Raw genomic sequence first — 15,128 nt, forward strand, 5'->3', positions numbered from 1 at the left:
TGTTTACGCCTTGTAACTTACTCTCTGTTTCATCAACGGGGTATCCAGAGAGTGAATCCCGGCTCACTGGATGCTGACCCCAGGGAACAGCGGTACTGAACAGCATGAGCAGCAGTCACTGGCACACTGCACTGCAAACTCCATTCTCTAACTGCTTTCAGTAACACCAAGAATTAGACCTTTACAGAAGCTGTAGATGCCCAGAATTACAGGAAACAGGCCAGGGAGGGAAATTTGTGGCATCAAGTTTCTACCACCTGACACTACACTGTATTAACACACACGCTGCAAGCCAATGGTGGACCCAATTACTGAGCAAATGGTTCAGTCCTCCACTTAATTATGTCCATGCCCACTACAGACCTGGATGGAGTTCAGTGTTAAATGACCAGATTGTATCAAGTGGTGCCCAGAAGAGCAGGATTTAGATTTAGCAGTGAGGATCAATAGTAAAGCATTTCCTTTAGCCACAACGCATACATTTGTTAACTGAACAATCTGATGTGAAATGATGGTTTCCAGCAGTACATACCATAAGTTAACCATAGCATGACACTACAGAGAGCACTGACAAATGCACACCCTGGTCCATTCACAAATTAAGTTTTCAAGAATCTATCCATTAAAAAATGTACATGAGCTAGGCTCGAATCCAAGGACAAAGACCATCTACTGTCATGAAGGAAGAGTCCTGCTGATTCATAATCCCACATTTCAACTGGTAGCTACAGCACTTGTCCTTTTCTACCCAAACTGATGACAGACCCTGAGCAGACTTGGAAGAGAAGATGTTTGAACTTGTTTAGTTCAACTTGATAAATACATTCCCCATCATTGCCCATGAGTCCTACCTTCTCCCCTTCTGTGTGTATGGAGAGGGGGTTGTGTATAAAGGAGAGACAAGCTATAAAGCTTTACAGTATACCATAAAACCCTCTCTAAAATCTAAGCAGGTTTTAGGACCAAAGAAGTAATCAGTAATATTTCCTTTCCAACACATTTACAGCATATGCAATGTATGCTATTGTTAATGGTGAATACAGCAGGTCATTAAGATGACTGGAGACAATTAGACCAAATTAAAACATACTAAAGACATCACTCCGTTTATTTTCAAAATAGCCATAAAATACATAAATTGAGCTTATAAAAACCCCGTATGAAACCTTGACACAACTCAGGAGACAAACACACAGATACGTAGTAAGTGGTTTTGTTAACCAGAAAAAAATCCTTTTCCCAAAGAAATCTCAACAACAAAAGTATCACTGAAGAACAAGGGGTCACGGACCTTTGATTAATATTAACTTGCTTTGCTTCATTTGAAATTTAAATATGGAAGCAATGCTAAAGATTTCAGAAATACAAAAAAAAAAAAAAAGGGATTGCAATGAGCTGCTGCAGCTCAGTGCTGATTCAGGAAATCCCCATTTAGAGCTTTTTCTGGCTTTTTCCATCTTTTTCCCATCGGCGTCACGCCATTTGGGCACAATAGTGACAATAACATGATGTTACCCAGCTAAGACAAAGAGTATAGAGACATTCCTCCTGGAAAACTAACAAAGCATTTATGAAGCTTCAATTATATTAAAGATTGTGTCTCCCTATGCTTATCAGCAACCTTTTTCAACGAAATTGCATCAAACTCCAGTCTAGTTATGCATCTTTCCCACTTCTCACTTGAAGTTTTTACTTTTAACACTTAAAAGCAATTGTGGGAGAAGACCAGGGACCCTGACCAACTGGGACTAAGTAGCCAAGTGTGTAACCAATCCCGTAAGCAATCCTCTCTTATTCACATACTGCTCATTTCTAATGCCTACCTTTCCAATTTACAGACTTGCCTCTTCCCAAAGCAAATAGGGAGGTAGCAAACTGAGCAATCATGCAAAGACAATGTTCTTCTGCACATGAGACCCATGCAGAAGGAAGTATCTGTTTGAGTCTCACATATCAGAAACCTAAATTGCTTGAAACAAAGTTTATGCATTATTATACCAACCGCAGTTTTGAAAGTAAGGAAACAAAGAAAGTTCTTTGTTGAATCCTGGAAATTCACATCATACACTTGAGTATTATGCCCCATTTTTCAAACTGATCAGTTTTGGTGTACTGGAGTCGAGGTTTGGAGTTCCAGTTCTGCATAATCAACCTTTTAATTACAGCTCTGCAAGCAATCTCCAAGAAAATAAAGGAGAGATTTAAAATCACTACCCTTACAGCCTCACTTTAAACTAACACCCTCCAAATAGTCATCTTTTAAATACTGAAAATTATGTCTATATAATGGAAGCACGCTTTTTAATCTCTACTTTTTAATCTCCACTTTTTAATCTGATTAAACAAATTTAAAGGCTGATTCCTCCTACTGTGCTTAATACTAGCACTCCTCCTAACTACTTATTTCACAGCAGGAACTGTCTTTGAGAGCACATTCACATTATGACTCCAGACTGATCTACACAGTCACTTTGGACCAGAAGACTATGTTATATATGCTATCTCCTAAAGGATATTGCTTGAAGCACTAAAAATATCAAACAAACAGAAAACTTTATTCCATATATTACAGATTTATTAACAACATAAACCAATGTATTAGAAACTGCCTAGCATTTCCAGCAAGGTACCGCCACTGAAAGTCCGCCTTTCAGATTTAATTTACCCATGGTTGGCTCTTTCCCATATTAGAGGCGATAAGATTTTATTTTCCTAGGTTTAGGGGTTTTATTCTCAAACATTTTTCAGAACAAGAAATAAACTATTACTAGAAATAGTAACAACAGAAAAAAGTTAGTTTGCGGGTCCTTTCCTGCCAAGGCTGGGGCACCACTTACCTGTGCTGGATGCTATCACCACATCTTCAACTGGATTTAAGTCCATTAAATACCCTGCAGAATGGGACTGTATTTTCTAATGTGTTCTGACAGGGTCTTTTTTTATAGTGAACCTCTGCAAGCAGATAACAAGCCATGAGGCTGTTATGGACCCTTGGTTCCAGCCATAAACACAATTTACATTCAGACCATTTTCTGCCAGTAGAGCCAACTGAGACTATTAATCAAATGAGAAAGAAAACAAGCATTTGTACAGCATTTAAACAGACACAGTTTATCTGTTATTTAAAGCATGACAGTATCAGAGTACTGCTCAATGTTTGAAGACCAGTTGTACAATATTTAGAATGAACCTTCCTTTACAAGGAACAACAATAGGAAGCACAGAAGTTAAGTAATTGATGATGGCTCTGGGAGAGCATTAAAGGAAAACATCTGAGAGTAAAAAGCACTGCCTTTTCCAGCCCTCCAAAGCGCAATGAAAACTTGGGCTTAGGTGTACACTGAAAAACAACAATAGATGACATCAACCAAATTATGTATTCACCAAATAACTCAGTTGGCATTTGGGGGAGCTTTGTGTAGGCCTTTAAAGCACAGAAGGCAGATGGTGATTACACTGACTTCTGTAAAACTGTACTGAATGTTACATTAACTGGTAATTAGAAAACTCGGTTTGATTTCCTTTCTATTTTCACACAGGCTATTTTTTGGCATTCAAAAATATGTATCTTGGAAAATTCATATAGCACCATCTCTAGGCTATACACATGGTAATCTTGCTCTGTTCACACTATTAGAATAAAACGATGAAGAAAAAAATGAACTACTTTATGTATTCTCTCCCCAAACACTGTTGCTTGTGTATTTCACAAACTGCTCTGACTCAGCTGCAACAAGAACAAATCATGGAAAGCCAGCCTAGACCCTAAATCTTTGCATTTTTCACTCAGACACTACTTTTCAATCTTACTCTGCAAAGCAATTGGTTCTCAGACCTGTTCTTATTTAACTTAAGTAAATACAGCAAAGTAGTCAATAAAAATACATAGATCATAAAGAAGATTGCCAGTGTTTTTTAGTTAGCAACTACCAGCTTCCTGACAAAGCACATCTTCCCTTCAAGTGCCAAATTTAATTCCAGCTTCCTCCAAGAAGTCTAGAAAACAAAGCAATATGCTGCATGATCTTTGAATACTAAATCTTCTTTAACATGGAGTCCTCAGCTTAAGCCCAAGCCCTGCTTCGTACAGTACACATGCAGGCAGCTCCATCCCAGAGCAGCTTTGCTGATTTCAGCAAACTGCTTCCAAGGAAAGCATTTCAGGATGAAGAACTAGAGATAGGAAAATCCCAGGGGAAGGAAATGCAATTGTAACATTGTGCAATTCAGTTAAATAACAACAAAAAAAATAATAAATCATCATGCTAGGAAATACACTTCCCATTTACTATCATTATTCATCCAACTACAATCACGAGAAGGGCAGACAACCAAATAATCATTGCATTACTCAAACTGTTAATGGATTATTGTAGCTGGTCTCCTAAATACAAACAGATAAGTAAAAAGCAAATTCATTGTGAAAGCTGGCAGTTATCCATTCACCTATAACCTTCAACAAACTGCTGACACACAAAACTGCATCACAGAGCAACTGGATGGGAAAGTCCAGACCTCCCATCATGTTGCTGCTCTCATCACACAACTCAGATGTAAAACAGTTTCCACGGTTAAATTATACTGCTGTGACAAAGTGACACAGAGTGACCAAAGATAACCAGTGCCTCTATAGCTTTTAAAATAGGAAAACAGAGTCTTGGTTGTTTGATCACTTCCAGATGAAGGGTCTAAAAGGTAAAATAATTTAATGAGCCTACAACCAAAAGCTTCTAAAGGGAAAAGTAAAAGAAAACAACAGTCGGTGAGCACAAGGATGTTTTAAGGAAAAGATCTAAGAAATCAAGAGTATCCAGTTCTCAGCTTCTGCATGCAAACTGTACGCTAACCTCTCCATACCTGTCAGCTAATGTGTCCTTCCCCCCACCACCACCATGTTGATGCATGATCAAATCCAAATAGACATGTCTTTGATGCAATTTCAACTTTTAGGCATATTGATTAAGCAGAATATTGACTTTCCTCTATGTCTGGTTACAGGTTTTATTTCCAACTGCTAGTGATAATGGGTTTTCTCATTGTTTTATTATTCCTACATAAAGCACAAAACAAAAAACATCCCTATAGTCTTCAGAGAGGATCCTGTTCTACACATCTAACTTAAGCAAGACCCATTAAACTACTATAAAATTTAAAAGGAGGCCATGCCTCAGACATGACCCTTTCTCTTTCTAACACAGTTCAGTGTTCATTGCTTTAATGCCTTGTATTTCATTTCTCTTATTAAAACACACGGAAGGAATTATGCCCCTATGGATAAGCAGCTTTGCTGTCCCTCCCAAGATATTATTTTTTGTTGAAGGGGTAGAATTAAACATCAAAAATGCCCAGCAGAGTAAACGACAATGTGTTATCTAATGATGCTACCCTTTTACAGGACTCTGCTAAGTTTTTGGCCATATACAAACCCAACATAACTATGACATTGAACCTTCCTCAACCTCCCTGACCTCTAGCTCAAGTCACTTTTCATAAATAACCATTAATATTTGGTGAAGCTCTGTATGAAATATGGCAAAGTTTTCCCATACATAGCAATTAGCACTGTCACGGAAATAATTGGTGGCTCTCATCATCATCATAGAAGGTGCCAACAAATGACTGGGAACACAGCTTTCTTCTTTACCTAAGGCACCAAGGGCCACAGGAACCTAAAAAGCCACCTACTACTGCAGCAGGCATTTGACTTTACCCGAAAAATGTGTAGAGCAAATTGAGAAAACAGATCTAAATACTTTTGAATGAGCGATGTTCGTAGTGCAGACTGCAAATAAAAAGCAAGAGCTTGAATTCCAGTTCTCTGTTGTTTGTTATGCTTTTCTGGTATTTGTCTCATCACATCTTAACATACTATTCTGTAAGATCCTAACTTGCAGAGGTTTCCTACTGTTCGTTCGTACATAACGGATTGGCCGAGCAATGTGCTGTCAGCATGTTCATTTTTTTCCAAGACAAGCTCAACATCTACACTACAAGGTCAAATAGCCAACTTCCTATTTTAAATAGGATGGGAATTATGACAATTCCACTTTCAAAGTGCAAAAACATTCCGGTACTGAGCTGCACGCTGTCAAAAGCTAAAGTGTGACAGATGCCTTCCCAGTAATTGCCAATCAGCCTCTACGTAGCAGCTGAAAACACAATACATCACTTTGATCTCCTCGGCTCTCAAAGTATTCATAATCAAGGAATCTGCATGAAGAACATGAAATATGCAACATTTCCCAAAACTCTCTCTGTGGAACTTAAATATGGTAACGTATATTTTGTTCATACTTCATAAAGCATTTCCCATCTTTTATTATGCATATGAAATGAGATGTTTTGGCTTACAAAAAATAAACATGAAAGATGCTTTATGTTTTAGAGACATGTAGGTTTTCATTGGGTAACATAGGTGAAATAATCATTTAGAAAAGCCTGAATTGCTTTGAGGGGAAGACATTATTACAGAACATCCTTAATTAAGTCCCACTGCTAATTTTGTAAAATGAATACCTTGTTGAATTAGACTACAGGGAAATAAAGCCTGCATACCAACTCCACGTGCTTAGAGCAAGATGAGAGAGCCTTGACTTACATTTTGCAGGTAGGTCGTATCCACACGTGATTTTGGCTTGTCCAGTCTCACAGCCACTCAGGTTGCGGCATTCAGCAACTAAGCAGGGCCCAGCAGCTCTGTGTATGCAGCCATCCACTGCAAAAGAAACCCAGAAACTGTCATTTATTAAAAGCCAGTCTTTCTGTTGCCTTCATACTAATACACAATCACAAACGTTTACTGCTCATGTTCACATTCCCAGAGCAGACCTACTCATCTACAGGCAGATATGCAGATACACACAAACTTCTTTTCTGCCAGAATTAGTCCATATGTTTATCAAAGAAATGACATTTAGTCAACTTCTGCTAACTGCAAGCACCTAGAAGAGCTAAAGCAGAATTAAGATTTCAAGGTTGGAAAAGGGTCTCATTCAAGGCTTTAAGAAAGTCTCATGAAAAGCTACGAAAACAAGTTTAATCCCCAGCTAAGTGCAAGCCTCTCTTTTACTACACACCTCTGATACTTCTGCAATTAAGCAGACTACTTAGTGTCCCCATCCTATTAATGCCTTATACAAAAATCCAATCCAATGCTTATGGACTTGAAATTTTAAAATTACCTTGTTTTGACCTTTCTTCCATTTTTTAATTCTACATTATTCATGCAATACCTTAGAGTTAATGAAATAATAATTACTGAAGGTTGCAATTGCAGCTAAGTATGCAAGAAAATTAGTAGAGTGCATAGATCTTATTACTCTTGAGAGTCAGCAAAAGAATAGTAGCAGTGGCAAAGAATAAAAAATGGCTGCTGGCACAGCATTTCTGCCCCCTCAACATGCAATCAAAGACATCATTTACTGTAATTATGGCAAAAAGTTCAGAAAAGGGAAACAAATAAGGGAAATCCTGTGTGAATGAACATGTTAACTGCAGTAAGGCCCTAAATCAGCAGCAATGATGAAGTTCAACTATGAGAAATAGTATCAATTCAAAAAAGGTAAAGGAAGCTCAAAGAAAGGCTAAACAAATACTTCTGGAGACAAGAAAGGAACATTCTGCACGCATACAGTTCAATATTTAGTTCAGGTTTTATTTCAGATTTTATTTCAGATTTAATCAGTTCAAGGTTACAGCAGTACCCAACAATGTGTTTGAAGCAAATAAACCAGAAAAGGTTTGGAAAACCAAGCATAGATGGGTTTCTAACAGATGCCCATAAACTGTGTAGGTTTCTATGGGCTAGCGTAGCAAGGTTTGAGTAATACAAGGCTTGGGCACCCAGCATGCCTACCAGCCATTCACTGCCCTGGCACTGGGATGCAGGGAGACTGGGCAGCCCTCTCACTCCGAGCTGTTTTGTGGACCTGTGTAATGAATGGCAACCTAGCTGACAGCTGATTCCCTCTCATGACTAAGAGACATAACAAAGTATGTTTCTCTCAAAGTGCATTTGGTAGAGTATATGTTTGTGATCGTAGCGACTGTCTGTTGGAAAAAAGACAGGAAAACAGAGGTGTACAGCTGTTCTATGACCTTCATACTTGGCCACACCAGGGAGCCTGGCCAATGCTCCCAGCGTGGACAACAGTGAGATCATGAGAAACTGCATGGCCCCACGAGTAAACAATCAGAGATCTGGCATAAAGCCTTGTTTTTCTAAGGGTATAAAAGCAGGAGCCTCTTTTAGCTGAATCTGAAGCCTCACCTGTGGGTAGATGCGCCACAAAGGATTTTTCCCAATTACCTCAGACTCCCAGCATCGGCTACAACAGGACTTCCCAGCTTGAAGTGTGGGGCTGGATACTGAGTCAGTGATAATTTGTAATGTATTTCTTCTTGGCCTCTGTTCTGTTTATGCAGTAATGAGTAGACGCATTGCTCATTTTCCTCTGTACTTACATATATATAAAATACATATATCTGATTTGCTTTATTGTACTTATTTACTATATATATATATACTCAATTCACATTAGTGTGCTCATTTCCTTTAGTGTGCTTATTAACTTTGGTGTTCTTGTTTAATAAACTGTACATGCTGCACAAGAAGCGTGTGGTCGTTTTGTTGTACCCTGCCTGTGCGCAGAACAACCTGCAAAGGAAATGGTGACTGGCATTGCTGCGTTAAGGTCAAGGCTGGTTTTGCAAGGTGTTGAGTATCTCCCTCAAGGGGAAGGGCAGATATTATCTTTATCTGAATGAAGCCGCCTTCTACTAAGTGTGGAATAAAACTGATTGCCTTTTCTGAGGTGTCCTCTGCCAGAGTTAATACTCGGATGCCGCAGTGAAACTGGCGAAGTGGTTCACTGTAATGCTCCATACTCATCTTGGACACGGTGCCATTAGTTTTTGAAATGACATTTTGGAATACTTTCTATTAAACTGAATGAGAATTACAGAATCGTGTGAATTTGCACTTTCAATGACACTTTATACATGCTCTTGTTGCAAAGAAGTTGGATGCCACTAGCTGTAAGCATATCAGGCAATCTCTGCGCCAAGACATCGAGTCTTCTTCCTCCACCTTAGCTGAACTTTTGTTTATAACTTCCCCAAAATCTCTGCTTAACATACTCCAAGATGCTAATGCAAGAATAACACTTTGTAACCTTGAGGGGAAAAAAGAATGCCTGAAATCCATCCTGTGCCCAGAATGTCCGATTTAATTATTTTAACTTAATTACTAAATGCTTTTCCAAACCAAGCAGGATAAGTAAACCAGGGTGCGTTGAAACCTCAAGTATATTTTTATGAGCACCAGCACCACCACGATCTTTACCAACATTAATATTTCCTGAGACATTAATGTAAAAATAGCACTGATGCTTAGGACCGGCACTTTCTGCAGGATTCTTTACAGAGGAAGAAGTCTTTCACCTCAGGAGTACTGGACAAGGGCTCAAGTCCATGCAATTATTCCCTTGGCAGCAGATCAATCATTTCCACCCCTGAGATCCTTCTTGTCCCTAACAAACAGGCACCCTCCCTGAGCAGAGTCTGTGCAATGATTCCTTCAGCTGCCCTCTCCACCAACTCATCGGGACAAATCAACCGCTTTTTCAGGTCCCTTTAACACGAGCCCAGCCAAACAGCAGAACCTGCAAAGAGAAACCACTGCCTCTGGCAGGAAAATGGAAACCCGGGCTTGCCACTTCTAAATCTGCAGTGTATTAACAACCCTAATGTGTTAGCATACCAAGTGCCAGAACAGCTGGGACAGGCAACACTGTTCCCCATCGCTAAACCATCTCATGACGGAAGCGTGCTCTTAATGCACATATAGCTACAATACAGACGGTCTATCACTAGTTTCCTGGAACTGGTTCCACACGGGTCCATGTCCAGTCTTTATGATGGAAGCAGCCTCCAGAAAGATGAAAACATAATTGAAAAAAATTGAATTCTTAACGGAGGAAAATCAATTTAATCATAACCAGTTTTGACATGTGACAAGGAAAATGGAAGACATCTGCCAAAACCAAACAAGTAGACGTGCATATTTCCCTTATAAAGGTGGCATAACAGAAAATGATTGAATACTTCAGACAGGCATAGATGGAAATGCAGACATTAGCATTTGATACACTCCAGTGACTGATGACACAGAAGAATGAAGGAGTTGGGGGGAAACCACCACCAGAAGGAAAACCAAAAAAACCCCCCGAAAAACCATCCCCAATTTTCTGAATAACCTCTTTTTTTCTACCATACTTTATTAAATACTTGAGCAGAGATGACCTCTGGCATCTGTATGCATTTTCCATTTAATACAACTCAATAAATCATGTTAGAAACAAATAATACATACAATCTATTACACAAGTTTGATAATTCTTAAAGTAAAAAGCCAAGCAGTGAAATGTGTTGCCAAATATGAGCACTCTGCATAACATAAAAAAGAATATTTGCAATGGTAGACTAGATTAGCAGATCTAAATGAGAGACTTCAGCCTCTGCTAAAATATGTCTTAGCTGTATTAATTCATTTTAAAAAAGCCATGGAATGGGCATGCACAAAACATTTGTGTGAGATATTTTGCTTTCTGGAGGTGTGCACTGACTAGTAATGGAAGTGTGAGCATTGTTAGCATGGAAACTTTATGGAAATTACAGATAGTAGCAACAACCTCAGGAGGGAACAATGATGGCCAAAGATATATTGTCATTGTGTAGTAAGGAGGAAGAGATTCACTTGATAGTAGTGGCATGCTGCCAAATTACTTTTATAGGAAAGTGATGAATCTTTGATGTAATGGCTCCAGATCCTTCATCTCTATCATCAGTTTGATAGATGCTCATCTGCATTTTTGAAAACATATTTGGAAAATGTTAAACCATATCCCACTGTTCCTTCCCTGGAATTCCTTTGTGAGACAGGCTGAAAAAGCCAGGCACTTATGGTCAAATCTGGCTTGCATCATGTGGCAGTGATAAGGCATCATGCATTAGCACTGTTTTCTACAACCGATGAAGAATGCTGCTTTACTTTGAAGCTATCACTCTGCTTCACAGTCTGCCTCTTTCCTACAGGCTGCCTTGCTGTCTAGGTTTATGGAAATCACACCAATATACTTTGGGTCATTTACACACACAAGTGACCTGTCATTTCACAGCTATGAGAAAGATGTGGGACCATTCCATAGACAATCTTAACTGGCAACAAATCCCATCTCTGGTCTGCATGGTCATAACTGGGCAATTCTAAGTACTAGTAACACTTGAAGGTACTAAAGACAGGGCTGCTAAGCACCCCTACTGATATTGTGCTTTTTGATATGAGTTTCATGCTTATAAACCAAGCTATTTCTAAGGAATTTTGATAGCATTAATACTCAAAGTCCTGCCCAGAGCCATCAGTGAGGTGGCAAATACCCACTGGATGGTCCCTCTTCTCTTCTGCGTTCCTCTGCCAGCAAGGAGGCTGCCAGGCTGCTTGACACTCCCCACCACCCACCCCGAGGTAAAACAAATGCTTTGAAAAAGCACACAACCCTTTTGCTTTCAGATGACTACAAAGACTTGAGCAGGTCGACTTATCTTTGAAATGTGATCCTGTTTGGAGTGCACGTTCACGTATGGAGAGCCCACACAAATGGGGTTTCTGTATTTACTGTTTCACAGTGGCTTGGCTGGACAAGCTCGTGGAAGATGTTTGCTAGTTTTGAAGACCCACATACACAAACTACATTTTGAGGGCTGAGGAATGGCTCATGGAGCTTCAGATTCAGCTCTATAGTTGAAGCAGTTGATGCTTGCATAAAGCTATTAAAAATAATACTCCACATTTTTTCACTAAAAATAACATTAGCAATCTCATTCCATGCATCCAGAAGTTTTAAGAGCCACTAGGGACAGAGTTCTCTTCTCCCAACAATTCAGCAGAAGCCATTAATGAAGAAAAAATCTTCCCGAAGCTACTGCAGCCAATAGTATTGGTTGCACAAAGAAGTCACCTGAAAAGAATTGCTTAAAATACATGGACAAAAACAAATATCAAAATAAAAGTTATAGACAAAATGATAGTGTACTCAAACCAGTGTGTTAAACAAAAATACAGAGGTATTTGATATCTTTCTCACTGCACACTAAAGGATGCGAACAGATTAAGTCCTTTCTTGTTTGATTTATTGTAGTGCAACTGTGTTTGTTCTCCAGAATTAAAGGGTTAAGGTTATGCAGTAAAAACTGGCTAATTTAGTGATCTACGCTATAGAATAAATTTACTTCTTATAGAAAATCTCTTAAAATTGCAAATGAAGCAAAAGTGCAGGAAACACAGAATTAAAGGTATCAGGGGATGCTGCTTAGGAGAAAAAAATCACCTCAGCAAAACTAGCCTTGTGGTGCAGATGGTAATAAAAGAGGGGAAGGTAATCAAACACCACAGCAAAAAAATACAAATCCCTCCAGGAATAATAAGGCCCAAACTTCTTTTGTGACCTTGTGCATGAGTCTGGCTAAATGGAAGTTACGCTGTAAACAACATATGCAGATTTATCACATGATAAATATTCTATCACGTGATACATATTCTATTTCAAGAATCTACATAATTCTTTTTTCATAGGAATTCCTGTTCTCTGGTGCTTTTCCAGATTTTAATGTCTTGTTTTCACTAGGAAATTCAGGAGACTTACTTATTTAAGAAAGTAAATTGCGCATGAATTATCTATGAAGCAGTGCTGTTCTTCCACATGGCAAATGCCAGGAGGGAACAAAAACAGGAAAATGTCATTATATCACATACACTTCTAGGGACATGGAAGAGGAAGCTGCATTGCCTAGACTGCAGCACACCTCTATACATGCCCTCAGTCCTTGTGGACCTTTCAGAAACACCCATTCAAGGACATGTGTGGAAACCAGAAGGGGGGGGGGGGGGGGGGGGAACCACAAAATGACAAAAATAATCCCAAACACACCCCAAAGCCCCCCACCGAAACCCACCCAAAAAACCAACTCACATCCAAAAGCAATCTCGTTCTACAAAAGTGGTAAAGTGCCTCTAGGAAGTTCATTGGAATCAAGTGCTGCCAAAGTTGCAACTGCACCTCTGAGGCTGATGTCAAGAGGAAATAAATCCTGCCCAGCAAGAGACAACAGCTGCTGGCCTAATGAACAAAGGTGGGATCCTCAAGAAGATTAGAACACAGATGCCAGTCGGCCGCCGCTGCTAGCAGCAGCAGTTTATATTACAGAGATGGCCTCTGCCATTGGGAAGTTTAATGAACTGAAGATTTTTAATCAATGCACTGGTTTATAGGCCTCCAACATAATTAATTTTAAATACTTCGCATTTATACAGTGCTTTCTGGCCAAGATCTCCAAGAATTTAAAAGCATGATCTGCTTTAGCCTTAAAATTCTCCATTTAGGGAAAAAAAAAAAACCACAGATGAACCATTTACTTGGAGATGGCTCTTTCACTGAATTAGGTTCACGTTTCATCCCAGACAATCTAGGTTTATAGTTCCTTAAATATTCTTATTTGCAGAAATTCTTAGTGCCTACACTCACATTAAATCAAGACAAAACTGAGAGCTGAAAGTCTGGATCCTTAAGCTACCAATCACCTAATGTGTCAAATCTCATTCTCTAGATAGTGCCTATCTTTAAGAATCAACATCCTGCGGCTGCACAAGGGGCCTCACTGCACCCAGAATTAAAACTCTGGGTCCCCCCATCTTCAACCACTAAACCCTGCTGCAGAGAGAGTTTAATGAAAAGTAATAATAAGATGTAATAAAAGTATTATTCCAGTACAAACGGCAAGGAATAAAACTACTCATAACAACAGGACGTGTAAGCCTTGTTGTAAAGTCATACATGAGAAACCTGTACTCTAGAATACTGTTTAGGTGACATTTAGGATTAAACCCTACCAGTTATTGCCTTCTATGGTGAAAAGTGCTGGGAATTAAATTTTAAAACCTACTGGTTGTTTAAGAGAAGGCTGCCCTTAATCTGGATGCAGTTCACATTCAAGCATAACAAAAGCAGCTGAAAGATCCAATATAATCAATGCCCATGCTATACACTGGCAAAAAGACATATGGAAATTAAGAAGTCAACAGTGATTCAAAATAAAGCTCACTTACCCATGGACCTGTTAAATTTTAAGTGTTCTACATTGCTTGCACACAACCAACCATTCTTTCTTTGACAAAACCACAAAACAATAGTAAACTTACACATTTTGGCAGATTTTTTTATTTTAGTCAAATATCTTGGGATATCAGAAACTCCTATTAAAAAAAAACAGGAAAAGCCAAGTAAAAGTTGCTCTGTCACGTTAGCAAAGGTAATTGGCAAAAACCTTCCGTTAATGACTAAGCTATGAAGAAAGTGTTTGCTTTATTTCGTGCTCAGGACATCATCCTTCTCAGTCTCCGAGTGCTCCACTCCAATTGTAGGCAGAGTTATAATGTCAATAGGATTCACACTTTTGTCAGCCCACTCAGGCAGCATAAGGGCTCGGGGAAACACAGGTCTGATAAACCTCTCTGAATGTCACACTTTTGGCAGGGGAAAAAGAACTAGGAGAGGCTCCAATAGTGTTTTTTCAGTTTTTCCCAGTCCAAAATGCTGACGTTAAGGCATGCGTGGAGGAACCGTTCACTTCCTTTTAATTGTGTTAGTGTTGAAACACCTGACACAACCACACTCTTCTGCTGCAGATGGAAATGAGACAGCAAAGCCATAAATACCTCACTGCAGCAAGCACAAAAATTACATGTTATTGTTTGTTGAGGAGTGAAGGGGATAAGCTGCAGCCTGGTGAAATCTCAGGCTATTCTATGCTATTAAACCAAACTCAGCTCACATTCATCCCAAGTGCTCCCCCAGCTTCCCAAACTGACTATTAAGAAGCTGTGAGGTTTTTTAATGTGGTATCATCCTGAAGAAATGGGTCTTTGACTCCAAAATCCTTTCCTCAGCCTCCTGGGCAGTCACAGGGCTTCATTTCCAGCTGAAAACCACAGCTGGAAGGGCAGACTGGAAAGACAGAAAGGCCTATCTGTATCTCACAGCTGGGGTGCCTGCTTTGTCCTGGATTTCTGTTCA

General features: G+C 39.3%; 1 protein-coding gene across 6 annotated transcripts in view; it reads right to left on the bottom strand.

Annotated features, from left to right (window-relative positions):
- The window catches only part of MACROD2 (mono-ADP ribosylhydrolase 2), an 887,639-nt gene that overhangs the window by 609,700 nt on the left and 262,811 nt on the right, over nucleotides 1-15,128 (bottom strand). For all 6 annotated transcript variants that reach the window (XM_061461531.1, XM_061461530.1, XM_061461529.1 and 3 more), the window contains one exon: nucleotides 6,599-6,715. In XM_061461531.1, coding sequence (XP_061317515.1) covers nucleotides 6,599-6,715 — 117 coding nt within the window. The remainder of the gene's footprint in view (nucleotides 1-6,598; nucleotides 6,716-15,128) is intronic.

Source organism: Pezoporus flaviventris, unplaced genomic scaffold (genome assembly GCF_033815535.1).
Source record: "Pezoporus flaviventris isolate CSIRO_AGI_PZ_B2104156 unplaced genomic scaffold, CSIRO_AGI_Pfla_v1 ptg000031l, whole genome shotgun sequence".
Lineage (NCBI taxonomy): Eukaryota > Metazoa > Chordata > Aves > Psittaciformes > Psittacidae > Pezoporus > Pezoporus flaviventris.